This window comes from Saccopteryx leptura, chromosome 5 (assembly GCF_036850995.1).
Source record: "Saccopteryx leptura isolate mSacLep1 chromosome 5, mSacLep1_pri_phased_curated, whole genome shotgun sequence".
NCBI classification, from domain to species: Eukaryota; Metazoa; Chordata; class Mammalia; order Chiroptera; family Emballonuridae; genus Saccopteryx; species Saccopteryx leptura.
This window is the reverse complement of record NC_089507.1, coordinates 104,262,397-104,288,739: the sequence shown is the minus strand read 5'-3', so window position 1 is coordinate 104,288,739 and position 26,343 is coordinate 104,262,397. Positions and strand designations below refer to the sequence as shown.

The following is a 26,343-nucleotide window of genomic DNA, read 5'->3' as shown; positions in this document are numbered from 1 at the left end:
CAGAGCGTTCCTCAGCGTCCGCGGCGGGGTCTGTGGGGTGACGGCCGGGGTAGGCTGGCGCTATGAGTTCCTTTCAGGGCCAGATGGCTGAGTATCCAAACATTTCCATAGACCGCTTCGACAGGGAGAATCTGAAGGCCCGCGCCTACTTCCTGTCCCACTGCCACAAGGGTGAGTGAGCGCGGCGAGCCACCCTCTCCCAGGGGACCGGGCTACGCCTACCGGGGCTGTGCGGGTACTAGTCCCGCGGGGAAGTGGCCCCCGGGCTGGAGAGGAGGAAAGTCGGGGGTCGGGCCCTGGAGCGAGGGAGTGCGGGCTTTGGGAGGTCAGACGAGCACCTGCACCTTGTCCCAGTCCGGCTCTTCAGCCTCTGCGGCTTTATTTTCCTTCTCCGTGCTACTGCCCAGTCGGCACCGAACCGGCACAGTTTGATCAGGCACTACTGTTCTGTTCTGGAAGCTCTCCTAGCGGCCACAGTCAGAGGTTGGCGAGGATTATATGCTGCTCACAAAAATTAGGGGATATTTTATAGCTTTATATTCATTTTTGAAATATCCCCTAATTTTTGTGAGTAGTATAGTTCTCCCACTTCCTCACTGCTAAGGTATAAAGGAGTCCGTGATGTCAGTCTGCCGTACTCCCCGAACATTTATTAGCCAGCGGGCACACTCATACTCTGAAGTCAGACATCCTGTCTGTAAGCGCGACAAACTGTAAGCTCACAAACTGCAAGCTCCCCTCTTTAGATATTTTGTCTACATTCAATGGAAAGGGTTCAATTTAGTCTTGAGGCAGGATATGGTTTGCCTTATACATGGCCAACACAGGCAACCAGAATTCTACTAAGATTTCTCAGCTGGATAGTGTTAGGGGTGAAGCTGCATTGCTTATATGGCCTCCAGGCTAGATGTTACAGCCCAGGCTGCATTTAGAGTGTCTCTAAAACATTTTAACCAATCTCCAGAGATAGAAAATCACTAATTTTACAACCACTGGCTGTTTTAAATATCTATTATGCTGATTAATGAGTCACTAACTTCAGTTTTAACATTCATTATGCTAATAAACACAGCCTTTGGCATTGATGAGAGGTGAAGATAAACCGAAGCATTATGGTAGCTGCTTGCAGGAGTGTGGGCTTCCATAGTGGCTTGAGAAGGATGCTCCCACCCACTCTTGAAGAGTGAATTAGAACATAACAAACACATGCATATACATATTATACATGGTGTGATTTTAAACTAAATTACAGATATCGAACACTGCCCTTCCTCACATGTGTGAAGACCAACTGTTGTCTTATGTATGTAATCAATCACTTTTACCTGGTGTAAATTGTTGAAGTTAACTGTTTTGGGGAAATGCATTTTTGCTCAAAGACACCACCTATCTCTCTTTAATGAGAAAAATCTGAAGCTCTAACCCATTTGCTAAATAGCACTGTGAGCTCCTGTGCAGATCTTTCTGCTTACCCTTGAGAATAACTTTTTTTTTTTGGTCTTGTTTTTCATTGAGAATTTACTGCTGAGTGAGGATGCTGCTGTTTTCATCTTTTGTGTTAAGTCTTACTGGAGTTTCTGAGCGTGTTAGCCAAAGGGCTTGCCTTCATGTATAGGAGTAATGAGTTTGGACAAAGAATGCATAAGGGAATCTGTGAGTTCATCATTAGTTTGTATATTAAGCAAGATAATTGACTCTCGAGAAGTTTGTAATAACATTTCCTGTCCTCGAATCACGTGTGAGTCTGTTTGCTCAACCAGGGTGTGAGCTCATCAAGGGCAAGCGCTCAACTTCTGCTTTTGGTGGTTTCCTGTGTTGTCTGCAAGTGATTTTTAACCTTTTTGGGAAACAGACTTTTTTAGATGTTCTGTGGACTGAATTGTGTCCCCCCAGATTCATAGTTTGAAGCCCCAGTGTGACTATTTGAAGATTGGACATTTAGGAAGCAATAAGGTGAAATGAGGTCATAAGGGTGGGGCCCTAATTTGATATGATTTATAAGAAGAGGAAGAGATCCCTCTCTTCACACACAGATAGGAAAATTCATGTGAGCAGACAGCAGGAAGGTGGCTGTCTGCAAGCCAGGAAGAGCAGTCTTACCAGAATCTAACCTTGGACTTTAGCCGCTAGAACTATGAGAAATAAATTTCTGTTGTTTAAGCCTCCCAGTCTATGGTATTCTGTTATGACAAACCTAACAGACCCATACAAATTATCTGACAAAATCTATGGACCTTTTTGCTGGAAAAAATGCACATAAACGTGTTAATACTACATTTTGATACAATTTGGAGTAGGCCATGGACCCAGTTGATGCTCATTTACAGAAGATCTGGAACCCAACACTGTGCTTGGAGTGGAGTAGGCTTTATTAACCATCAGTGAGACCTGGGACCCATGGCCTGAGATAGGCATCCACTGTTGGGGAGGACCCCTTCGGGATCAGCTTATGATGATTTATTCTGGTCAAGGAAGAAGAAAAAAGCCCTGGAAAGGAGTCTTTGATTGCACTTCTAGCAGCACAAAGCAAACTCACGTAGGCTGTCTTGGCTACCAGTCAGGAAGTGACCTGGAGTGGTGGGTGGGGGTCTTGATAAAACAGCTCTAGGGTGCTGCCTGCTGACTTAGTTTCAGTGCACAGAGGAGAGAGTCCTGAGTCTGCCTCATTGCTGTTGCACAAACTCTCTGAAAACCCCAATTATGAGAGTGCTGCCCTCCAGTGCACTCATAGGCCCTAACAGCCTGGGGCAGGAGTGATCTGAGAAGATTCACCCTCTGCAGGGGCAGGCGGACTGTCCTGTGGAAACACCTGTCTAGTGAAGACTGGTCACATGAGGTGTGTTGACTGCCTGTATTCACTGGAGTCAAGAAGGGTCACCATATGTGTGTAGGTGGTCATTAGAATAATTACTATAGAATTGGTTTGATTTAACTAAAAAATTTAGAAGTGTTTGGTCATTGTTATCTAGGCCTTTGTGTGCTCAAGGTTTAGAATGTATTAGAATGCACTGTGTTTCATGTGCTATTTGGTTTAAATGTTACCTGTCTTTAAATGTCATCTTAATGTGCCTGGTAATTTGGAGGCTGTGGAGCATGCCTGTGTGGATAGCAATATACCACTTTTTAACCCAGCAGTATAGTAGGCCATGAAGATATCAAAACTCTTCTTATTCTGGCCTAAACCTGTAGGATTTCCTAGAGGATGCCATGTGAGCAAGCCTGAATTTCAAAGTGGACTAACTTAAGGACGGGAACTGAGTGGGTCACAGAGAGCAAGGACTGAAGGGTGGCTGGATTGAAACGAAACAAGGTGATGAAGGAAATTGCTGAAGCAGTTCTGAATGATTGAGACCCTGGTCACTGATTCTTCTGTGGCTACTGAGTGATTTAGACTTTGCCCTAGGACACAGAGGAGGAGATCATTCTCCTTTTAAATGGCTTCTGATAGTTCAGGGGAAGAGATGGTCAACTTGTAGTGGTTCCTGTCCTGTTTTCAGATGGATTCTTTACCTGCAGAGGAAAGAGCTAATAGCCCAAATGAGTCAATTCTCTTATACAAGTGAACCTCTCATTTATTATTTTCTCTTGAAAGGAAGTTTAAAAAGAGCAGACAGCTGAGTTTCCTTGGTCTAAGTGAGCCTCTGAAAAAATAACGTGTTCATGATTTTTATTTATTTTTTCTTAGATCACATGAAAGGATTAAGAGCCCCGGCCCTGAAAAGGAGGTTGGAGTGCAGGTGATTTATTTTGCGATTTATTTGTTGTGTGTCTGACTTTAAGTAACCATTTTAATTGAGCTGTAACATCTATACAGAAGTACATACATCATAAGGGTACATACAGTCTGATAAATTTTTACCCACGAACACATTCTTGAAGCTGCCACCCAAATCAAGACCTAGAACAGAGCCAGGGTCCCTATTCCTCTTCTCTCCTTAAGGTCCCCCTTCTCCTTAAGGTCACCTCTATTCTTACTTTTGTCATTATAGTTCAGCTCTGGCTTTTGAACTGTTAGATAGAATCACACTGAATAGACTTTTTGATTTAACATCTTTGCATGATTCATCCATGCCATTGGGTACAGCAGCATTCTGTTTGTTTTCATTTCGGTAAGAGTATGTGTGTAAATGCTTTTCCACTATAAAGAATCATATAATATTGCTAGATTTTTTTTTTAAAGCTGAACTATTGTATTCTTGTCCTGTAGCCATTGCCTAAATCTAAATTCCAAATCCCCAGGATACATATTTGAAAAAGGCCCAATTGACTTTTTGACTTTTGAACTAGTGGTTATCAGGCTAAGTGCTATCTGCTAAGGGATATCAATAGTCTGTGTTCTTGATAATGATTGTTATATTTATTGAGTATATGCAGGGCACTACATATTTATTAGTTCAGCAGTTTCTTGAGTTCCTGTGAGTCAGGCATTATGCTGGATGTTGAGGACACCATAGTGAGCAACCCAGATGAAAATCCCTGCCTTCTTGCAGCTGACATCCTTATTAGAGCCTTTTTATAACCTTTTTGGATAGATATTATTATTATTATTTAGATATTATTATTACACCTATTACTTCTATTTGCAGATGAGGAAACTGAGAAACCAGAGAGGTTAAATTAGTTGCCTAAGCTTACACAGCCAGTAGGTGGCAGGACCGGGATTTCAACCAGGTCTGTCTGATTTTAGAGACTGTGTATTAGTTACGTATTGCTGTGTAACAAATTACCCTAAAATATAGTGACTTAAACCAACTATTTATTCTCTCTCTCAGTTTCTGTGGGTCAGGAATTCTGTTGAGGCACAGTAGGGAAGGCTGGTTTCTACCTGACTGGAGCATCAGAGGGGGTTGACCTTATCTGAAACTCATTCTTTCCATGTCTGACTCCTGGACTGAGAAGACTTTAACAGCTGGGACCCCTTGAGTATGCCTATCTTAAAAAAAAAAAAAATCTCTGCAGCATGGTGACTTCAGGATAGCTGAATTTCTTAAATGGAAACTCAAAAATATATAAAAAATAAAAAAGGTATACGTATGTCCCAGGAGAGAGCTAGCAGGCAGCCATATTGCCTGAGATCTAGCCTCAAAAGTCCTGCAATAATACTCCTATCATGTTCTGTTGGTTAAGACTGTCACAGTGTTCTGCCCACGTTCAGGGGGGCGATCAATATAGAGATCTCCTGTCAATGGAGGAATTCCATGTCCATTTTGTAAGAAGACTGTGTATGGATGGGATATATATTAGTGTGACCATTTTCGGAAAATATAGTCTGCCACAGACTCTATTCCTAACCTTTAAGCTATACTGTTAAGTTTTAAAAATTTATCATGAAATTGATCTCTGCTCACTAAAACAAAACAAAATAGATTTATACGAAGCGAAACAGAGAAGTCTTCTGTTCCTCGCCCCCCATCCCTCCTTTTCATTCCCCAGAGGTGTTCTTCGCATCTGGTGGTATCTTTTCAGACATACCTAATCAGGTACAAAAATGCATCTTTAACAGAAAATTGTGAGGACCAACCTTTGAGGAGATCAAGGACACAGTATTTTTTCCATCTGCTTCTTCCCTGTCTCTTTACACTCTTGATGGGACTGAGACCGTCCCTAGGTGTTGGCATGGGGGGAACTGCACTGACCTTGTTGTGCCAGCTCAGATTCGGAATCATTCCAGATGAACTGATATGTGATGAAACGTATTCCTTACACACCAAGAGGGCTCATTTTGGATCGTACTGAAACAACTTCTTTTTCTTTCTTTCTCTTTCAGCTTGAAGGTTTATTTATACTGTTCGCCTGTTACTAAAGAGTTGTTGTTAACTAGCCCGAAATACAGATTTTGGGAGAAAAAAATTGTAAGTTGTATTTTTTTGAATGATGATAATTCTTCTTTTTTGACTGGGAATCTTTTTTGAAGTAGATTGAACAAAGCATTGGAATTTTTCAAAGCCCAATTCCTCACACACTATGTTTATCTACATTCATTACATTTGATTGTTGGTCTTTGCAACTCAACAGTTTAGAAGAGTCACCACTTTATTTTTATTTGCTTGTTTTGTCCCTCAACAGTTTGATCTTGGTTATTAGTTTTGCTGTATCTCAAGTGTAAAATGGTCATTAACATATTGATAAATTCTTTATTTAGAACATGGCATAGATTAGGAAAAGTAAATAAAACTTATGAGTTATAATAAAAAAGGGCCAATAACTAGAATAAAAATAGAATGAGTAATTTGGGGGTGGGTTTTTTTTTTTTTTTTGGTACTGTTCTGAAGTGAGAAACAGGGAGGCAGAGACAGACTCCCCCATGCGCCCGACCGGGATCCAACCAGAATACCCACCAGGGGGCAATGCTCCATCCCTCTGGGACATTGCTCTGCTTCAACTGGAGCCATTCTAGTGCCTGAGACAGAGGCCATGGAGCCATCCTCAGCGCCCAGGCTAACTTTGCTCCCGTGGAACCTTGGCTGCGGGAGGGGAAGAAAGAGATAGAAAGGAGAGGGGGGAGGGTGGAGAAGCAGATGGGTACTTCTCCTGTGTGCCCTGGCTGGGAATCGAACCCGGGACTTCCACATGCTGGGCTGATGTGCTACTGCTGAGCTAGCCGGCCAGGGCCGAATGAGTAATTTTGAATCCAGCAGATATTATGGATCTAATTAATGGAAGGAAGATATTGTAGGGGGGAGAAAAGCAAAAGTACAGTGCTTAGAAAATGAGAAGATGGCAGGAAAAGTTCTAGTATAACAGTAATTAGTATAAATATCAATGGATTTAATTCAATTATTGATCAAAAGACAAATTCTCAGTTTAGGTTAAAAAAATAAGGAAGATCCACTAATCTTAATCTATAAGACACATAGTTAAAACAAAAGGATACATGCAGGTTGAAATGGGAAAAAAAAGGGAAAATATATATTAAACAATTAGAAGCTAAAAATGCCAGGGTGGCAATTTTTATATCATAAAAAGTAGAATTGAAGGCAAAAAATACAATAAAATTCTAATGCTTGATCAGAGAAAGAGAACCACAGCAAGTGGATAGAATTAGGGTTTATTATGTGGGTTAAACCCTAAATAATTGTGAGGGCTGGCAGAGAAGTCTAAACAAGTGTTTTAGTCTGTTTGTTTGACTGCTGACAGCTTTCAACTCCCATTTCCTCTCTCCCCTTCTGCCCCACATCTGGGCAAGTGATACAAAAGTCTACCCCCTCTCTTGGCGCCCACTTGAAGTTCAAACCACACAAACTCAGGCCCCACCCCCAATCACAGTAAGAACCAGGGCAACTCTCTCTCTCAGGCTACATGAGGCTTGATACTGTCCTCCTTTCCCCAGAAAGTCCCACGATGTGAGTACTACAGTGTTGTTATTCCCCTTTGGTGCATGTGTGGCTTCTTCTGTCTCCCCTCTGATCTATCAATTGGGGTGCTGTCTATTCTCCTTCCACAAAGGCACACAATACCTTGGCCTTGGTATTGGTCCTGAAGTTGCTATGGGTCAGCCTAGCCAGCAGTCAGGAAGGAAAGCTGAGAAAGAAGTGGAGAAGGGCAAAGACAGGCTGGAATGCACAAGGACAAACTAGAAGCCGTATTTGTCTTTCCCTCCTTCCAACCCCAATTGTGCGGCCACTCCCTTTGCCACCGAGCTCCACTTACCTGGCCTAGGACTTTGAGAGGCTGAAGGAGGACAGATACTCAGCAGAGGATGGAGTTGCTGCCATCCTGCCCCATGTCTGCGAGTTGAACCAGCAGATGAACAGCACACATGAGCTGCTATAATTTCCGGTGCTTTTCAGAGCATTAAAAATTATTGTTGGTTCAATTCTGCCTTCTAAATCTCAACCCTAAACTGGAAGCATAGATAGGAGGCACTTCTAGGACAGTTCCAGCTCAGCTAAGTTGATGTAATACAAGGCCACCTTTTAATCAAAGGGAAAAATAGGAACTCAACAATTGTAGCTGAAACACATTCCACACCACTAAGAAACTGAGAGATGAAGGAGACAGAAAATAAGAGAAAATACAGAAGATTTGGATGACATAATTGATAAATGTAAACTAATAGAAATACGGAGCTTTAAACCCAACAGAGGAAACAAGATCTTTTGCAAAAAATTATCTATGTACTATGTCACAGAAGAAATTTAGTGATCTGTTCTCTGACCATAATGTGATGATGTTGGAAATCAGAAATATAAGGAAGCTAAAGTCATCCCATTGTATGCATATGGGAACTAGATGTATATAATAAACAACTCTTAGGTTAAAGAGAAACTTGTAAATAAAAACATCCATTACTTAGAACTGATGGACAGTGAAAGCATGGCATGCTCAAATGTGTGGAACAGCTAAATTAGTACTTGAAGGGAAATTGATAGCATTCAATACATTTCTTAGAAAAGAAAGACTAGAATTAAATGGAGTGACTTCAACTCAATAAGAAGGAAAAGGAGCAAGAAAGCAAACCTAAGGGTGTGTGAAAGAAGGAAATAATAAAGATTAAAGGACAAGATCAGTGATACAGAGACTAACATTACCACAGAAAATGGAAGATAAAGAAAACTAAAAGCTGGTCTGCACAGAAATAGAGATAAATTTCTGCCAATATTGATTTTAAAAAGATGCATATAAAATACAGAATGATAAGTATTAATAGCAATGCAGTTTTGAAGGTTACTATGATAATTTAGACAAAGCGGATAAAGATCTGGAAAAGTAGGAAAATAACATGTTGAGTCAAGAAAAGTAGAAAATTTGAATAAATCAGTAACCATCAAAGAAATTAAAGCAAATTTTAAAGATCTCTTCTTTAATAAAGCCCCAGGCCCGATAGTTTTATAGGTGCATTTTGTCAAATGTTAGTGAACAAATAATCCCTATACTAGATGAATGATTAATAAAATCTTAATAAATAATAAAAAGATAAGCCACTCAACCCTACTGGCAAAACAGATAGTAGTAGGACATGGGGTTAAAGGCCATTTCATATATGTAAATAAAAAGATGAAAAATTATGTTCATTCACTCATCATCTACTTATTGAGTGCCTCTCTGTGTTAGCTGCAATTCTAGCAAAGTGTTCCAGTACACTTTGCAGCACTCTGAAGAGCAGGGGTAGTCAGCCTTTTTATACCTACCGCCCACTTTTGTATCTCTGTTAGTAGTAAAATTTTCTAACCGCCCACCGGTTCCACAGTAATGGTGATTTATAAAGTAGGGAAGTGACTTTACTTTATAAAATTTATAAAGCAGAGCTACAGCAAGTTAAAGCATATAATAATAATTACTTACCAAGTACTTTATGTCGATTTTCAGTAAGTTTGGCAGAATAAATCTTTATAAAACAACTTACTGTAGTTAAATCTATCTTTTTATTTATATTATACTTTGGTTGCTCTGCTACCGCCCACCATGAGAGCTGAAACACCCACTAGTGGGCAGTAGGGACCAGGTTGACTACCACTGCTGCAGAAGCTCAAATTTGTGAATTAGGTCAGCCTGTCATCCGTGGGTCCAGACTGTGCTCTGCAGCACAAAACCTGAACATACAGATTATGCTACAGGGGGAGTGACAAGATCTTTAGTCTTATCTTCTTGAGAGAAAAAATTCAATCAAGAGACAAAATGCATTAAGTAAAGGAAGAATTTATTGGCCAAGCAGGAAGAAAAAGAAAAGGGGACATTGGAGACAAGTTCAGGGGGCTAGCCCAGGATGAGATGCAGCTGCCCACAGCTCCCCTGGCTGCAAGTCTCTTAGAGCTTAGGAGAAAGAGAGAGACGAGGAAAACGCATCTGGGGGGAAGAAGAGGAGAAGGAGGGAGGGGGAAGGGAAAGGCTCAGGTGTGCTCCCAGAAGGGAGCAGGAGTAGGATCTTTGTCCTAAGGGACTTTTAAGGACGGGAATTTTAGGGGAGGATCTTAATAGAATATTCATTAGTTCTTCAGGTGTGTTCTTTCAAGGTCATGTTCTCCGCTGATTGTTCTGTGCCAAGGCGTGGGGTTATTAGTCAGTGCAGCTAGTCCTGACGTCATCCATGGCTTTCCTTTGTCTAGTTTTGTTGCTTTTCTGGGCCTGAAGCTGAAACACAACTGAGGCCTAGATGTTAACTCTAAGGGTTAATGCTTAAGTGCTATTTTCTGGCTTTCTTGTTTGTTCTGAGTTAATAAGGGGATCTAAAACCACATGACTTATGATATGCCAAGGGAGAAAAGGTCATGGGAGGGTCTGAATCTATGACCATGATATGAAATAAGGCATCTAACCCTCATGACCAGCTAAGGGAGGAAAGGTCCCCTGGGGTGGGGGTTGAGATCTTTGTTTCCCAGTTTTGCACATTGCTAGGGACTCGGCTTTTTTCACCCTGGTGGCCTTCTGTACCTGGTCTATAGTACTTGCTCTGCTAGTCTAACTGCCTACCACAGTGTGACTGCGTGTTTTACAAAGAGTCGAGTTCAAAGGAATGGGGAGGTGAAGGGAGGAAGACTGAATTTGTGGAAATAGAATTTCTGTTGAAGGAGATAAAAGTTTATAAGGCACTTAATATGTGTTGCCACAACTTAAGAAAGGTATTATTTTAGCTTTTTCATGTTTTCAAGCTGTTTAAAACACTTATTATAGTGAAATTAGGAATTGTTAACCTTGTCTCGTAGTCACCTTTCTGTGTTTGATTTGGAAAAGGCATATAAAACCATGAAAAACTGTGGAAATATATAATATGATGTATACTTGACATCTTATTTTACTTTATTAGATATCTATTGAAATTGAAACTCCTACCCAGATATCTTTAGTCGATGAAGCATCAGGCATGGTAAGTAAATATTAAATATCATGTTTTTGAAAATTAATGTTTAGCATTAAAATGATTATTTACCTTTCTCCTTGATTTTTAATGCTTATTTAATCATAAATAAAAAGTATAGTAATAGAGTAAGTTTGTGGGGGAAAAACACCATGTATGAAATATTTATTTTCTACCTCCAAAAGTTTGGGGATGACTTCTGTCAGAACGGCTCTTTTTTAGTATAACATGCTAATGATAAAAATGCCAGTCTTTCTTTTCTTTTTTTAGAAATTAAATTTGGCCTGACCTGTGGTGGCTCAGTGGATAAAATGTCGACCTGGAATTGTCTGGTCAAGGCACATATGGGAGTTGATGCTTCCTGCTCCTCCCCCTTTCTCTTTCTCTCTTCTCTCTAAAATGAATAAATAAAATCTTTAAAAAATAAGGAAAAAAGAAAAAATAGAAATTAAATTTAATGGGGTGACATTGATCAATAAGAGTACATAGGTTTCGGGTAAATATTTCTATAGTGTTTGAACTGTTCATTGTGTTGTATGCCCATCACATGAAGTAAAGCTTATTATAATGTTCAGGATATAAAATGGTGCTTAATATTTTTTGCAGCAAACTTATGGATAGTGTGATTTTTTTCTGAATTATTTTCTTATTCAAGAAGAAGACCCTGTCCAAGTGGATCTAGTTTATATTTTGTTCTTAAGTTTAGAAGTAGGTGCTTTTGTGTTGTGAGTGTATTGTTTTAATAATAAGTAGGACTGTAGACCTACCTTTTATTTATTGTTTTTACCTCAGATTATATCTAGAGCTAGGAGGTATTTTCCTACATTTTGGCAAATCGGGTGAATGTTTGTTCCATATTCCATAGTCCGCTTCTAACCTACTTTGCTGACATGGTGAACTCTGAAGGGCATTCTGTGATGTGCGGCTGTGCTTACACAGGGGCTGACTTTTCACATTTCCTCTTTGGAGGACATCAGACATTTGGAGTACTCCTCATAAAATTATTGATCTCAGGGATGGCTGCACGGCCAGTTTAGGCTGGGTCAAAACCTGAACCTTTCTCAGTGCCATCCTGAGCTCAGTTAGCTAACACACTGTGCAGACTTACTCTCACTGCAGCGCTGCCTTGTGACAGATGTTGGTGAAAGGCTTTCTCAAAATCAGGCCCAAGAACAGGCAGCTCTTGCTGAGCAGCATCTTGCTGCCCCACTCTGTCCTTCATGTTTTCTCTCGGGTTCTGTGGCTTTGTGTGTTGAGTCTTCAGCTTCAACCAGTAGGAGACCCTGTTTTGAAGGATCCTTTGGAATAAATGATGTTAGACTTATGGGAGTAGCTGGTGCGTCCAGAGCTCTTATCCTGCCCCCACCCCATCCTGAGGGCTGAGAGGCAGTACTGCCCATCAGGCTCAACCCCAACAGGACAGTGTGCAGTATGGTGATTTGGGACCAGGCTATGTTAAGGTTTTTTTTTTTTAAGTGAGACAGGAATGGAGAGAGATGAGAAGCATCAACTCGTAGTTGCAGCACCTTGGTTGTTCATTGATTGCTTTCATATGTGCCTTGACCAGGGGCTTCAGCTGAGCCAGTGACCCCTTGCTCAAGCCAACAACCTTGGGCTCAAGCCAACAGCCATGAGAGCATGTCGATTATCCCACACTCAAGCTGGATGAGTCCATGCTCAGGCTGGCAACCTTGGGGTTTCAAACCTGGGACCTCAGAATCCCAGGTCAACACTTTATCCCTGTGCCACCACTAGTCAGGCAACCTTTTAAAAAAAGTAACAGCTTTATTGAGAGATAACTGTACCCATTAGCAGTATTTCTTCCTTCCCTCAGCCCCTGGCAACCACTGTTCTACTTGAAGTCTCTATGGATTTGCCTATTCTGGAAATTTGATATAAGTGGAATCATACAAATATGGTCTTTTGTGACTGACTTCTTTCACTTTACCTAATGCCTTCACAGTTTATCCATGTTGTAGTATATATCAGCGCTTCATTTCTTTTTATGGCCAAATAATATTCCATCATTTGGGTAGACCACATTTTGTTTATTCATTCATCATTTGATAGACATTTAGGCTGTTTCTTCTCTTTGGCTAGTATGAATAATGTTGCTATGAACATTCATGTACAGGTTTCTGTGTGGATAGAGTGTTTATTTCTCTTGTGTATACATGCAAGCGTGGGATTATTGTGTCATATTCTAACTCAGTGTTTAACTGGTTTTGTTTTGTTTTTGTGTGTGTGTGGGCAAGGATTCCACTTGTTTTTAGGGTTTGGAGAGAGAGGAAATCAGGAGAAAAGGCACATTCTTGAGCATTACTTGAGTATGTTCTATTAAGGAGAATTTATTTAGCTGGGTCCTAATGATAACTTATTATTTTTATTTTTTCTTTTTTTTTTTTTTTTTAGAAGGAAGAGATTGTTGTGACTCTATTACCAGCTGGTCATTGCCCAGGATCAGTTATGTAAGGGGGCTCATCTATTTTACCATTTTATAATATGTAGATATATATATTTGTAGAAATACATTTTTATACTTTTAAAAAATGTATAAGGAGATTGGACTATTTTAATGGCACTTTGCTTCCAAATTGAAGTTGGGAGGCTGAGGTGAAGATCAAGTTTGAAACGTAGTTTTCTTGTCATAGAATTCTTCTGTTGCTATTTCTCCATTAGCTTTGCATTTTCCTATCTCGTGGATTTTTCTCTACATGAGCAGGATTGACCTCAATATATAGTTGAGAATGCTAACATATTTCAGGGGACATCTTTTGCAAACTCAGTGGTATCTCTGTTGTGTCTTTTTTTCATCCCAGGGTAAAGGTGGCAGCTGACTGTCTGGTGTGTTTAGAGCAGGCGTCCCCAAACTACGGCCCGCGGGCCGCAATGCGGCCCCCTGAGGCCATTTATCCAGCCCCCACTGCACTTCTGGAAGGGGCACCTCTTTCATTGGTGGTCAGTGAGAGGACCACTGTATTTGGCAGCCCTCCAATGGTCTGAGGGACAGTGAACTGGCCCCCTGTGTAAAAAGTTTGGAGACCCCTGGTTTAGAGATACTGAAATTCTGTTAACACTGTGTCGTGGTGGCTGTGTTTGGCAGGAAACATTTGCTATGGAATTAGTATCTATTTGCTCTGTTAGGGTTTTGGATGAGGCTGAGAAGTCACTGATATATATTTTCTTTACAGGTTTTTATTTCAGGGTGATAATGGAACTGTCTTATACACTGGGGACTTCAGACTGGCAAAAGGAGAAGCTGCCAGGATGGAGCTCCTGCACTACGGGGGCAGGTACTAGGCTTTATAGAACTCTTGAATGTTAGACTGCATCATATAAAACGTTTTATTGCCTAGTTCCCCCAAATACATGCTTTGAAGTAATCAAACTTGATTGTATTATTTGTAACAGTAAAGATAATTTTTCACCTTGAAACAGGTGGTGGTAACATTTTGTGTGTTGATTGGGATAGTACTTAGTGAATTTGTCAAAATTCACTGACCCATATATGCAAAATCGGTGTATTTTATTGTATGGAAATCATTTCCCAACAAAGTTGTTTTAAAAAAAAAAACAACTCCAAATGGAATAGAATACCCTGTAAAATAACTGGGAGTTTAAACTTTCTACATATTTTATTTCACATTAGAATAACACCAACTGTTTTTATCTCCAGAGTGAAAGACATCCAAAGTGTATACTTAGATACTACTTTCTGCGATCCAAAATTTTATCAAATTCCTAGTCGGGTGAGTTTCTCTGGAGAAATGGGGTGAGAACCTGGGCATGGCCTGTTTCTAGTAGAAAGGTTGTGGGGTAACATTTCAGATCATAATTGTTCCCACTGGTTAGTATCTGTGAATGCTGGGAATGGAAAGGGTACGTGGTATTCTCAGAAGTATTAAATGCTTTTGACAACTCCTGCCAGGGGGAGTGTCTGAGTGGAATATTGGAGCTGGTTCGGAGCTGGATCACACGGAGTCCGTACCATGTCGTGTGGCTGAACTGCAAAGCAGCTTACGGGTATGAGTATCTGTTCACCAACCTTAGTGAAGAATTTGGACTCCAGGTACAGTGGCGGCTCTTTCTTTTCTGCTTCTCCTTTCCATCCTCCACATTTCGCCTTTCCTCTACCCCCAGTCCCCTCCAAACTGGAAACAGTAAGGGTGGAAACAACCTACCAAACGTGTGTGTGGCACAGGTTGGCAGCCCCTCTGAAGTAACCTGTCATCTTTGTTTATTCGTGCCCCCAGGGGAGGACTTGACAGTGGCCCAGATGGCTGAGAAGAGCCCTTTGGGGAAATGTCCCATAGAGGAAGTATTTTTTAAAATCCCTGGGCCAGGAAGTAAATTTACTGATTGTAACCAGCACTGAAAATAAATTTGAACTAGAATGTTCGAGTGTAATTATTGACACATTGGTTATAATGCTTTAAAACGTATTAGCCTTAAAATTCTAAAGGTGGCCAAAGTTGTTTTGTTTTTTCTGCATCTGCCTGCCCCCTTTCCATCTAGTAAAGAGGTGTGTGGTAAGGGAGGTCTCTGCTTCCTAGTTCAGCCCTCTTCCCCCTGCCAACTGCCCTTCTTATGGCATGTTGTATGTATGTGTTCATGAGTGATTTTTTTAAGCCAGAGAGAGACAGAGACAGAGAGTCAAAGAGACAGACAGGAAGAGGGAGAGATGAGAATCAACTCATAGTTGTGGCACTTTAGTTGTTCATCAACTGCTTCTCATACATTCCTTGACATGGGGGGGGCCTCCAGCTGAGCCAGTGACCCCTTGCTCAAGCCAGCAACCTTGGGCTCAAGCCAGCAACCTTCACTTCAAGCCAGAAACCTTGCACTCAAGCCAGCAACCTTTGGGCTCAAGCCAGAGACCATGGGGTCATATTTATGATCCCATAGTCAACCCAGCGACCCCACGCTCAAGCCAGTAACCCCAGGGTTTTGAACCTGGGTCCTCAAAGTCTCAGGTTGATGTTCTGTCCACTGTGCCACCACCTGGTCAGGCCATGAGTGATTCTCGACTGCTTTTGTCTGCTGCATTCATTGCTATATACCCACTGTTTAGAATAAAGCTTGATATATAGTAGATGCACAATAGATACTAACTGAATGATTCATGATGGATCTAAGGACAGAATTAGCATGATCCGATGAAATCTACTGAGTCTCTAGAATTTTTTCTTACTGCCAACAATAGGCAGTAACACTGAAATGTGAGAATATGATCTTTGTCCTTTGTTGACATCCAGATAGAATCCTATTGTGCACCGAAATGCCAGAGACTAAGTTTCAAGAAAGAAGACTTAGTTCCCTCACTGGATGATTTACCCCTGCATAATTACTCTTGAATAATTTATTTATAGGAAGTATAATTCAAATAATTTATCTGTTATTTTTCTCAGGTTCATGTGGATAAACTAGACATGTTTCGAAACATGCCTGACATCCTTCATCATCTCACCACAGACCGCAACACTCAGATTCATGCCTGTCGTCATCCAAAGGTACATAGTAAACTGCTTTTTCATTGTTTGTGGGATGCATGAGAAACAGATCTTTAGGTCCAGGAGGAACCTCAGAAATTCCATTTTCTAGGCTCCTCAATTTACAAATGTAAAAGCTGGGGCTGAGATCCTATGTTATTAGCCCAAGGTCATGCAACTGCCCATTATTGGATTCCATTACCCTAAACTTCATAATTAGTAAACAGACACAAATACTTATGGTTTTTTAATGACATATATTCATACCCATTTGACACATGTTTATCTCTAATGAATTATGTAATGAATAATTTATTTGTAATTTAGTAAAATATTAGAGCTTATAATTTAAGAAAACATTCACAATGCATTGCTATTTTTGAGACTCATGATGTGCACATTTATAAATTGTATTTATCTTCTCCTTTGAGGTAAATATCTCTATATAACTCTGCTTTGAATTTTGAAATAGTTACATGTTTTGATGGTCTGATTTCAAATGAATATTTCTAGTATCTTTGCAACTCACTTGTAATTTGTTTTTAATGCTGCCATAGAAATCCCTTATTAAATGCCCTCTTGTTATTAAATGCCAGGTATTTAAGTACTGAGTTTGCCTTTAACACTATCAAAAATTTTAATTTATATAGTCATTCAACATCACTAATACTGATTAGTGATAGTGATCTTCAAATGCAGTGGTATACATGATCATAATTTTCCTCTATATTTTGAAGTATCTTAGCATTCAAATACTAAGTACTTTTTATTTTAGTAAATATTGCCTGTATACATTTAATCATCATTGTAGTAATATTGGTTTCATTGGCCAAAACCCTAATGTCAAGTTGCTCAGCCTTAAATAAAGCATAATTAAAAAAAAGATAAAGGAATTTTTATCCACAGCATGGAATATTCATTCTACTTCTCTTCCAGGAGAGTTACAAGGTAAGAAATTACTTTGATGATTGGTAGGCTGCATATTATAATTTATATTCATGAATTTATTTCATCTTTTTGTGTGTGTGTGTGTACAAATACACAGCCAGTGAATTTGTGGATGGACAAAAATAATATCGATACAAAATGAAACTGTCCTTTTTCTGTTGGACCTGTAAATCTTTTAATTGGCCAGTTTTATTTTTGCTCTAGTTTTCTCACATCCCACAAAGTAGCTTAATTTGTAATTGCTACTCCTATCATTTCCCACACACTACTTGCCTTAAACCACTACTTCTAGCAACTTAAGAGATTTCTTAAGTCATATAGCCTTAAAAATACTGAACAGAGCCCAGCTCACTGAGCCCCATGGCAGCCAGTCCGCAGCCTCCGAGGAAGCAGCACCGAAGGCACTGGGAGACGTGATCTGTATGGAGTGCGTGGAGTTCTGAAGAATCCTGAGCTAAACCTAATGTCTGTTGGGAAAATAGTCCTGCTGTTTTTCAACCTTTTAAAAGCACTTTTATTTTTTTTTCTCCAACTTTATCTTGAAAAATTTAAAAATAAGAAAGTTATGAGATGAGATTCCTCAGTTTGTTAACATTTTGCCACATTTGTGCTCTCCACCCCCATGTGTGTATAACCGGCACCCTCTCGTCCCACCTCAAGCCCATTTGAGATTCAGTCACATATTTCATGACACTTCACCCTAAATCTTCAGCATATATCACTGGAGAACAAAGATTCTCCTGTATAACTACAATATGGTTCCCACACTCGGGAAGTTTAACATGGATATGACACAGTTGGGTATCGTATAGTCTATATTTAGTTTTCCTCGGTTGTCCCATCAGTGTCCTTTATAACCTGTGGTGGGGAAGCAGGGAATCCGGGATTTAATGAACAACTGTGTTGCATTCACTCAGGCTTCTTTAGTCTTTTTTGGATGTAGCTCACATCTCCAGCCTTTTGCTTTTCTTGCATCACATTGATATTTTTTGGAGAGTCCAGGCCAGTTGTTTTGCAGGAAGTTCCTCACTTTGGAATTTTCTCATTGTTTCCTCGTGTCTCCATTTTTTTTTCATGTCTGAAAATTTATCTTGTAGGGAATCACCCATCTAACCTTGAATCCTCTAGGACAGGCATCCCCAAACTACGGCCCACGGGCTGCATGCGGCCCCCGAAGGGGCACCTCTTTCATTGGTGGTCAGTGAGAGGAGCACTGTATGTGGCAGCCCTCCAGTGGTCTGAGGGACAGTGAACTGGCCCCGTGTAAAAAAGTTTGGGGACCCCTGCTCTATGACTTGGATTGGGGAACTTTAGTTAAAAGCCCTGAGTGAATGTCTCTTGGATGCAAACACCAAGTTGTATGAGTGAGTGACCTTCGTGCAGACACAAAGGAATGCATGTGAATGGGCTTTAGAAAATTAGCCTAGAGGTTCTGGATTGCCCCTTCCTTTGTGCTTGTTAATTAACAAAAGAAAAAGAATGTATTGACCCAAATTAGCCCTTTCTCCATGTCAGCAAAATGGCCATTAGTCATTCTTTCCCCTTATCACCTAGCCTCTCTCTCTAATCCTGTTACCTCTGTTCTGCTTCTGATCAATAAAAGCTAAGGGAGAAGGAGATTCAGGAGATCTTCTTTGCCTCCCTTGGCAGGCCTCCCCCTCTTCCTCTTGACATAAATTTGTGTCTTGAATAGGTTTCTTCCATATGACATTGGTAGTTCCCAGCTGGCTGGAGTACTACATTATCTATTTCTTTTGTCATTGAGACCCTGCCCACAAACATATTTGTTGAAACTGTTGAACTGCTTTTCTATATTTCTAATTTTTTTTCCTTAGGCAGAGGAATATTTTCAGTGGAATAAGTTACCTTGTGGAATTACTTCCAAAAATAGAATTCCACTTCACACAATCAGCATTAAGCCATCCACGATGTGGTTTGGAGAAAGAACCAGAAAAACAAATGTAATTGTGAGGTAAGAGAGCAATGCCATAGGTCTTCTGAGAGAAACCTTGCTTTGAGGTAAACTGTGATTTATTTTAGTTTAAATGAAATCTATCCTAAGCCCAAGAAGAGGATATATTATAATTGTGGAAGATAATTTCTGAAATTTAAACTCTGTTTAAACTAAAGAGAAGCTGCTTCCAAACCTATCTCATGGCTAATACCATCAGCTAGTATTTTCCAAGGCCTAGCTACAAAAATTAGGGGATCAGGGAACACACAGATACTCCAGTACTTTCAGCCTTTTGTAGAGTACATTTTCACCAATGAAATAAAAGTTGGTTTTGCATCTCATTTGCATAATTGAACAACTTTCTTTGACTTGTTTGCTTTTCTGATGTTCTTGTTGAATAAAAAAATCAAAATTTTTTTTATCATGTCATATTCATTTTGAAATATCCCCTAATTTTTGTGAGCAGTATAGTTGGGTAGATAAGATGGCTGGAGACTGAGTGTATCTTGCTTGGCAAGGAGTTACAGATCGATGTCGGAGGGAACAGAGCCCCTAGTGAAGTAGAAGGGTACCATGATGATCATCATTTTTTGGGCAACATTTTAATATTGGCTGTTCAGAATGCCTATGAGTATTTATATTTCTGGAAAGAGTTCTCTTGTGTTCCAGGAAGAAACTCTTGAGTGTAGGGTATTTTTACTGGAATAGCCTAAATGGAAAGGCTTGAAATTTAGAACTTCACTTAGTTTTGATAAGTGGCCTGTTAATTTTGTATTTTCATTTTCCCTTAGGACTGGAGAGAGTTCATACAGAGCTTGTTTTTCTTTTCACTCCTCCTACAGTGAGGTAAGAGGATCCCATACAGGTATAACCCTATTGCCAACTGCTTTGCAGCCTTCCTGGTTGGGGGCAAGTCTTCTTGACTTCCAGCGGCCTCTCTTTTTTTGCTAAAGATTTGTTGTGGCTTTTCTTAGAGAAGTTCAGGGAAAATATCTCAGTGAATAAGCTACATTTACTAAGTACAAAGGAAATTGCTGTTATTATCTGTCTTCAGCCTAAACATTGAGGAATATATGTATGATTAAGGGTTTTTTTTTCTATCTTGCTTCCTAAATGTAATTTAATGTCCCTACTTCACTTGTACTGTTCACCTATCATTAAAGAATCATAAATATTATTTGAAGGAATACTACAGATAAAACCTCATTATAGGCAGCCTTCATGTCCAGATTCTTGGTCTCTTCCAAAATTTGATTGTATTAAAAAGCCACTTAAAAAACAGTCCTGCCTGATCAGGTGGCAGCACAGTGGATAGAGCATTGGCTTGGGACACTGAGGATCCAGGTTTGAAACCCCAAGGTCTCTGGCTTGAGCACAGGCTCATCCAGCATGAGTGTGGGGCCACCAGCTTGGGCACAGGATCGCTGGCTTGAGTGCAGGACTGTAGACATGACCCCATGGTCTCTGGCTTGAACCCAAAGGTCACTGGATTGAAGCCTAAGGTCGCTGGCTTGAGCAAGGGGTCACTGGCTCAGCTGGAGTCCCCCAGTTAAGGTACATATGAGAAAGTAATCAATGAACAACTAAGGTGTCGCAACTATGAGTTGATGCTTCTCATCTCTCTCCCTTCCTGTCTGTCCCTGTCTATCCCTCTTTCTTTCTCTCTCACACACAAAAAAAAGAAAAAAAAGAAAAAAAATTGTCCTGAATATTCAGCAGTGGGGAAGAACAAAAATGATTGAGCTATAGAATTAGCCCTTAAGGAGGATATACTAGAAAGAGGGCTTAAGATGATTTAATTAAGGTATACTTTTTATATAGAAAAATAGACCTGCCAGAATGGGAACTTGATGCTTGTAATTTATTTACAAAATCCTCATGCACTTGCAAAGTAAATGCTAGCATCTGACAAGTGCAGAGATTCAATAATTTCATGTATAGGAGAAAAAGGAATATAAAAGCAGGGTTTTTGTGACACTTTAAGTCATATGTGATTGTAGTTTTGCCATTTCTGCACTTAAAGATCCACTTCCCTGATAACCATTACTTTGTACTTGGGATACATGGATACAGCCCTGCAGTAGGGAGCCGTGGGCATGTTAATGACTGGGACAAGCGGATTCCTCCAGAACTCCAGGTAGTGGCATTCTTATCAAGTGAGCCATAATCATTGTAAATAATTCTTCATTATATTACCAAAACATCACAGTGACCCTTTTATTAAATAACTGACCTTAATTTTCAGATCAAATAGGTTCTCTGAGAGTAGCTTGGAAGTAATTAATGTTGGTGGTGTAATTTAGTTGTTTTCTTCATCAGTTTCCCCTGAATCTTAGATTGTTGTCAGAGCCTCTTCCTGGTGATCTGTCCTTGGTGTGGCAACTTGCTCAGCATCAGGGTCCCTTCCTCTTGATTGACAGAGTATACTTTCTGTCTCAGCCACAGGGAGGGCATCTAACTGGGGAAAGGATGCCCTCCCTGTTACTTTTTCAATCAAGTCTACTCCTGTTTTATTTTTCCTCTTCAGTATAGTTAGTAGCTAAGTTGGGAAGCATAAACCTTCATGGGACTTCATAAAATCACCTCCAATTAATGATGTATTTCATTGTGACTTTGGCAGAGATGAAGCAGCCTCTCTTCTCATTCTTCTTAGCTCAGAGCCAGTTGCTACACACATGGAAGGATTGCTCTGAGCTCTTAGTCAGCTTCTTTCACAGTATTTGGTGAGAGGCAGGCTTTCCTAAAAATTGGTTTAATTAATATGCCTATATCCTATTTTTAGAACATGAACTATATTTAAAAATATAGATTTAAATATAATTTCCTTTCAGTTTTTTCCAAATATAGTTGAACTTACCGATGAATTCCTATTTACAAATTTGCCTACCCATGAAAATTTGTTTGTAAGTGCCAGTGGGCACAAGTAGTGCTCTTTGGTCATTTGCACACAGCATGGTGGTGAAAAATGGGAGTCACTGACATGCACAGTCCTGACTCAGGTTGAACGAGGTGGCGTTCTGCGTTTGTTTCAGCTCTCAGTGTAAACAACTGTACTTTTTGCAGTTGATTTAGTGCTCCATTTTCCATATTTTTTGTGCCTTTCATTGGTAATTTCACTGTTTAAAGTGGCCCCAAGCATAGTGCGGACGTGCTGTCTGGTATTCTTAAGTGCAGGAAGGCTGGAATGTGCCTTATGGGGAAAATATGTGTTCCATAAGTGTCATTCAGGCATAAGTTACAGTGCTGTTGGCCATCAGTTCAATGTTAATGAACCAACAATATATATTAAATAAGGTATCTTTAAACAGAATCACACATAAAATAAGGTGATGTATTGATTGGTTGGCAAAACTGTGACCAGTGGTTCACAAGAACTTTTCCCCTAGAAGTAGTTGTTCAATGTTTGCTAATTCAGTGTTCATGGTGACTTAATAGAACATAACTACTATGAGTATTGAGAAGGGACTGTATTAATGAATGTTTTAAGGCAGGCATCTGACAAAAGGGCATCAAGTTGTACAAGTGGAAAGAGTACCCTTCTAACAGGTGTGTTGTCTCCTTGTGGCCACTTCATCTCTGAGTAGAGTAAGTGAATCATTTGTGGTTATAGGTTTTGCTTTACTTTCTTAATCTTTATGCCCTTCAAAAGTGTCTGATTTTTACTAGCCTCAACTCTGGTAAAATCATGCAGGTTGAAGGCAGGTAAATAGTTTCTATTTGCAAACCTGCTCTGAAAGTATAAATTGGGTATGGAAAATATTTGGGCCTTGGCTGGTTGGCTAAGTAGTAGAGTGTTGACCAGGCATGTGGATGTCCCGGATTTGATTCTGGTTAGGGCACACAGGAGAAGCGACCATCTGCTTCTCCTTCCCTCTCTCTCTTTCCCTCCTGAAGCCATGGCTCATTTGATTCTAGCATGTCAGCCCTGGTCAGTGCAGGGCACTGAGGATGACTCTGTGGAGCCTCCACCTCAGGCACTAAAAATAGTTTGGTTGTGAGCATGGCCCCAGCCAGGCAGAGCATCAACCCCAGGCAGGGGTTGCCAGGTGGATCCTGATCAGGGTTCAAGCAGAAGTCTATCTCCCCTCCTCTCACTTAAAAAAAAGAAAAAGAAAATAAAAATATCTGAAGAATGGATCTCCCTGTCTTTTCCCATAATAATTAAAGTATACGTTTGAGTTTAATATGAAGTTAATAATTACTGGGTTCTTATGTCTTTTGATTGGGTCTTTTATATGAGAAAGTTGGGTACTAATAATTATTTTATGCCTCAGTCTCCCCATTTGCAGAAGGGATTAAAAATCCTTGTGTTGTCATTATCAGCTTTGCAATGGATAATTTTATTGAATGTTTAACCATGCCAGGTACTGGGCTAATCATTTTAACTCATTTATACTTTTATGTGAAGAACTGAAGACTTAAGAGACTTTGGGTAACTTGACTGAGATCCCAAGCTCACCAGATCTAGTAAGTTGAAGCTTGTCTGGATTGTAGAGATGTTTTGAGGAATAGTGACAAGTTCCTCTGTTTTAGCATTTTGAGCTTTGCAGAAAATCAAGATATTCCTGAAATTCTGCATGTAATTGTCCTTGTTTAAATTAGAATAAACTATTACAACAAATCAAACAATCTCAAAGATGCAGTTCCCTTGTATTGCTAACAATTATGTAGGCAGAAAGAAGTGTAATTCTAAGAACTTGTCTTCTTGTGTGTATTGAGTACTCAGTTAAATCTAACATACTTGAAGGACACATGTTAAATATGAGTGACCGACCTCAGATGAGGAAACTAAGGTCATATGAAGAAATACAGAGTCTCTGAATCCCATCAATCAGTGATTCTCAGTCCTTACTGTGGAAGAGAACCACTCAAAGACTGGGACTACTGCAGCTTAGTGTTAAAGGATCTTTGGGGTGAGGCCTGAGCATTGGGTAGTTCTTTCTCCCAAGAAGTCTCCAGCTGAACCACATATGCACCAAGCACTGAGAACCACAGCCATGATTTTTCTGCTGTCCCCTGGCCTCCATTTAATTGCCTCTCAAACTAGATTTTTCACTGTTGAGATAACTGATTCATTTTATTTTCCTTATTCTAGATTAAAGATTTCTTGAACTACATCTGCCCTGTAAATGCATATCCAAATGTCATTCCATTGGGTACAACTGTGGATAAAGTTACAGAAATGTAAGTTGTCCCTACCTGTGGATCTTCTGTTACTGAATGGGATGGATCCAGGGAATAGTTTTGGGTCTGAGAACAGGGGCAAGGACTTAAAGTGGATGTAGCTGTGATGGTGTTTCTGTTTGTGAGCACAATGGCTTTCTTCATGTAAGTATGTTACATATATATAACCCTAAAGGCTCTGGGAAAGTGGCATAAGGAAGCCATTGGTAATAAGGCTGTTGTAAAGGTCAGGGTAGAGAGACAAGATGGCCACGGAGTAGGCGGATGTTCCAACTCCCACATCCCAGAACCAAAGTGGATTACAACTTAATTTTGAGAACAGTCATCTTAAAAGACTAACTTTGGACTAAACTAAGAGGATTCTATAGCCAAGGACCACCAAAGAAGCCACACTGAGACTGGTAGGAAAGGGCTGCCCCGCTCCCAGGAGCGAGCGGAAGCCCGGAGGGACTCTCAGGGTGGAGAGAATTGCCCAGCAAGCTGTGGGTCCTCAGCCCCAGAACCAGAGTCCCAGCCTAGAGCCCTGGGCCTGGAAGGGGCAAACAGACTGTATTTGGCTGAGAAAGGAGCCTAGATACTGTTTGAGAAGAGACAGAACTCTCAGACCCAGGCTCCATGATAAAGGGACCGCATTGGAGAGCCTCACTCACAGCCACCTGCTGGCACTCCCGGAGTGGGGAGTGCTGGGAGGACTGGAATTGCCAGGGGAGAGGGTCGTCTCGGGGGCACAGGGGGAGACACTTTGAGGGATGGACACCCTAACCCCTGGGCTGAATTATTCCCCAAATCTAAAGTGAATATTTTTCCTGGGAACGGCAATACCAGCAAAGGGAAGAAATTACCCCCCCTTTAGAGGCTCTCCTGCTCCAGTCAGAACAAAGAGGCGCTTAGAGGCAGGTAGCATGTTAGGGACACAGGTAGTGAGTGCTGATGTCTGAGCTACACTGCCCCCCCCCCCCATGCTGCTGAGTGCTCGCCTGGGGTGGGTGGGCCGGTGGCAGCGAGGCAAGGCTGCAGGGGCAAGAGCGGTCTGAGTGAACGCGTGCGGGCCTGCTCATGGAGGCGGAAGCTGCGGTGGCTGCTGTGGAGGTCTGAGCGAGCACGCAAGAAAGCCCATGGTGTGAGCCCAGCCGACTGCAAAGGCAGTCTGAGCGGGCACATGCAGGCCCGCCCGCGGAGGCAGAAGACATGGTGGCCCCCTGAGAAGGTCGGAGCAAGCGCACAAGCCCGCCTGCCGCATAAGACCATCTGTGGAGGCTGCAGCAGCCACTGTGGAGGTCCGAGCTCACGTGCAATCCTGCCAGTGGCGCGAGCCCACCCTGGGAGGCGGAGGGGGCCTGGATAATATCGGAGGCGGTCTGAGTGGCTGCGCCAGACCAGCCCATGGAGGCAGAAACCATGGCAGCGGCTGCAGAGGTACAAACTCGTGTGCAATCTGGCATGCAGTGTGAGCCCACCCTTGGCAGTGGCTGAGGCCCAGGCAACAGTGAGGTGGTCAGAGCAGGTGTGCACAGGTCCGCCTGCAGAGGTCCGAGCTCTTATGTAATCCTGTCAGCAGCGTGGGCCTGCCCTTGGCAGTGGTTGAGGCCCAGGAGACGGTGGAAGCAGCCCTAACATGTAGGTGTCCACCTGCGGAGTCCGAGGCCGCAGTGGCCGCTGTGAAGGTCCGAGCTCACGTGTGATTCTGCCTGCCATGTGGGCCCGCCCTAGGACCTCAGAGGTGGTTTGAGCGGATGCAAGTGGGCCTGCCAGGGGTGGCGTAAGCTGCAGCGGCCACGGAGGCCGGAGCCCAAACACCCAAGGCGCAGTAGCGGGGGCAAGGTCGGTGGACAGACCACACATCAGCACAGGAGCCACACCCACTGGAACCCTGTTACCACACCCTTCTGAGTGCTGAAAAAGAAGAAATAAACAAAATAAAATAAAAAGTCTGGAAAGAATGACATCTGGGGTTAAGGGGCAAGCCACAACTA

General features: G+C 41.3%; 1 protein-coding gene across 7 annotated transcripts in view; it reads left to right on the top strand.

The window, feature by feature from the left end:
• DCLRE1C (DNA cross-link repair 1C) overlaps positions 1–26,343 on the top strand; it is a 47,874-nt gene continuing 21,531 nt past the window's right edge. For 4 of the 7 annotated variants that reach the window (XM_066384373.1, XM_066384372.1, XM_066384371.1 and 1 more), the window contains exons 1-12: positions 1–171; positions 3,686–3,737; positions 5,768–5,852; positions 10,745–10,804; positions 13,208–13,263; positions 13,987–14,088; positions 14,472–14,544; positions 14,724–14,864; positions 16,204–16,305; positions 19,068–19,204; positions 19,978–20,032; positions 24,282–24,370. In XM_066384373.1, coding sequence (XP_066240470.1) covers positions 63–171; positions 3,686–3,737; positions 5,768–5,852; positions 10,745–10,804; positions 13,208–13,263; positions 13,987–14,088; positions 14,472–14,544; positions 14,724–14,864; positions 16,204–16,305; positions 19,068–19,204; positions 19,978–20,032; positions 24,282–24,370 — 1,061 coding nt within the window. In that variant the 5' untranslated portion in view covers positions 1–62. The remainder of the gene's footprint in view (positions 172–3,685; positions 3,738–5,767; positions 5,853–10,744; positions 10,805–13,207; positions 13,264–13,986; positions 14,089–14,471; positions 14,545–14,723; positions 14,865–16,203; positions 16,306–19,067; positions 19,205–19,977; positions 20,033–24,281; positions 24,371–26,343) is intronic. The other 3 variants (XM_066384374.1, XM_066384375.1, XM_066384376.1) reach the window with 3 other exon arrangements.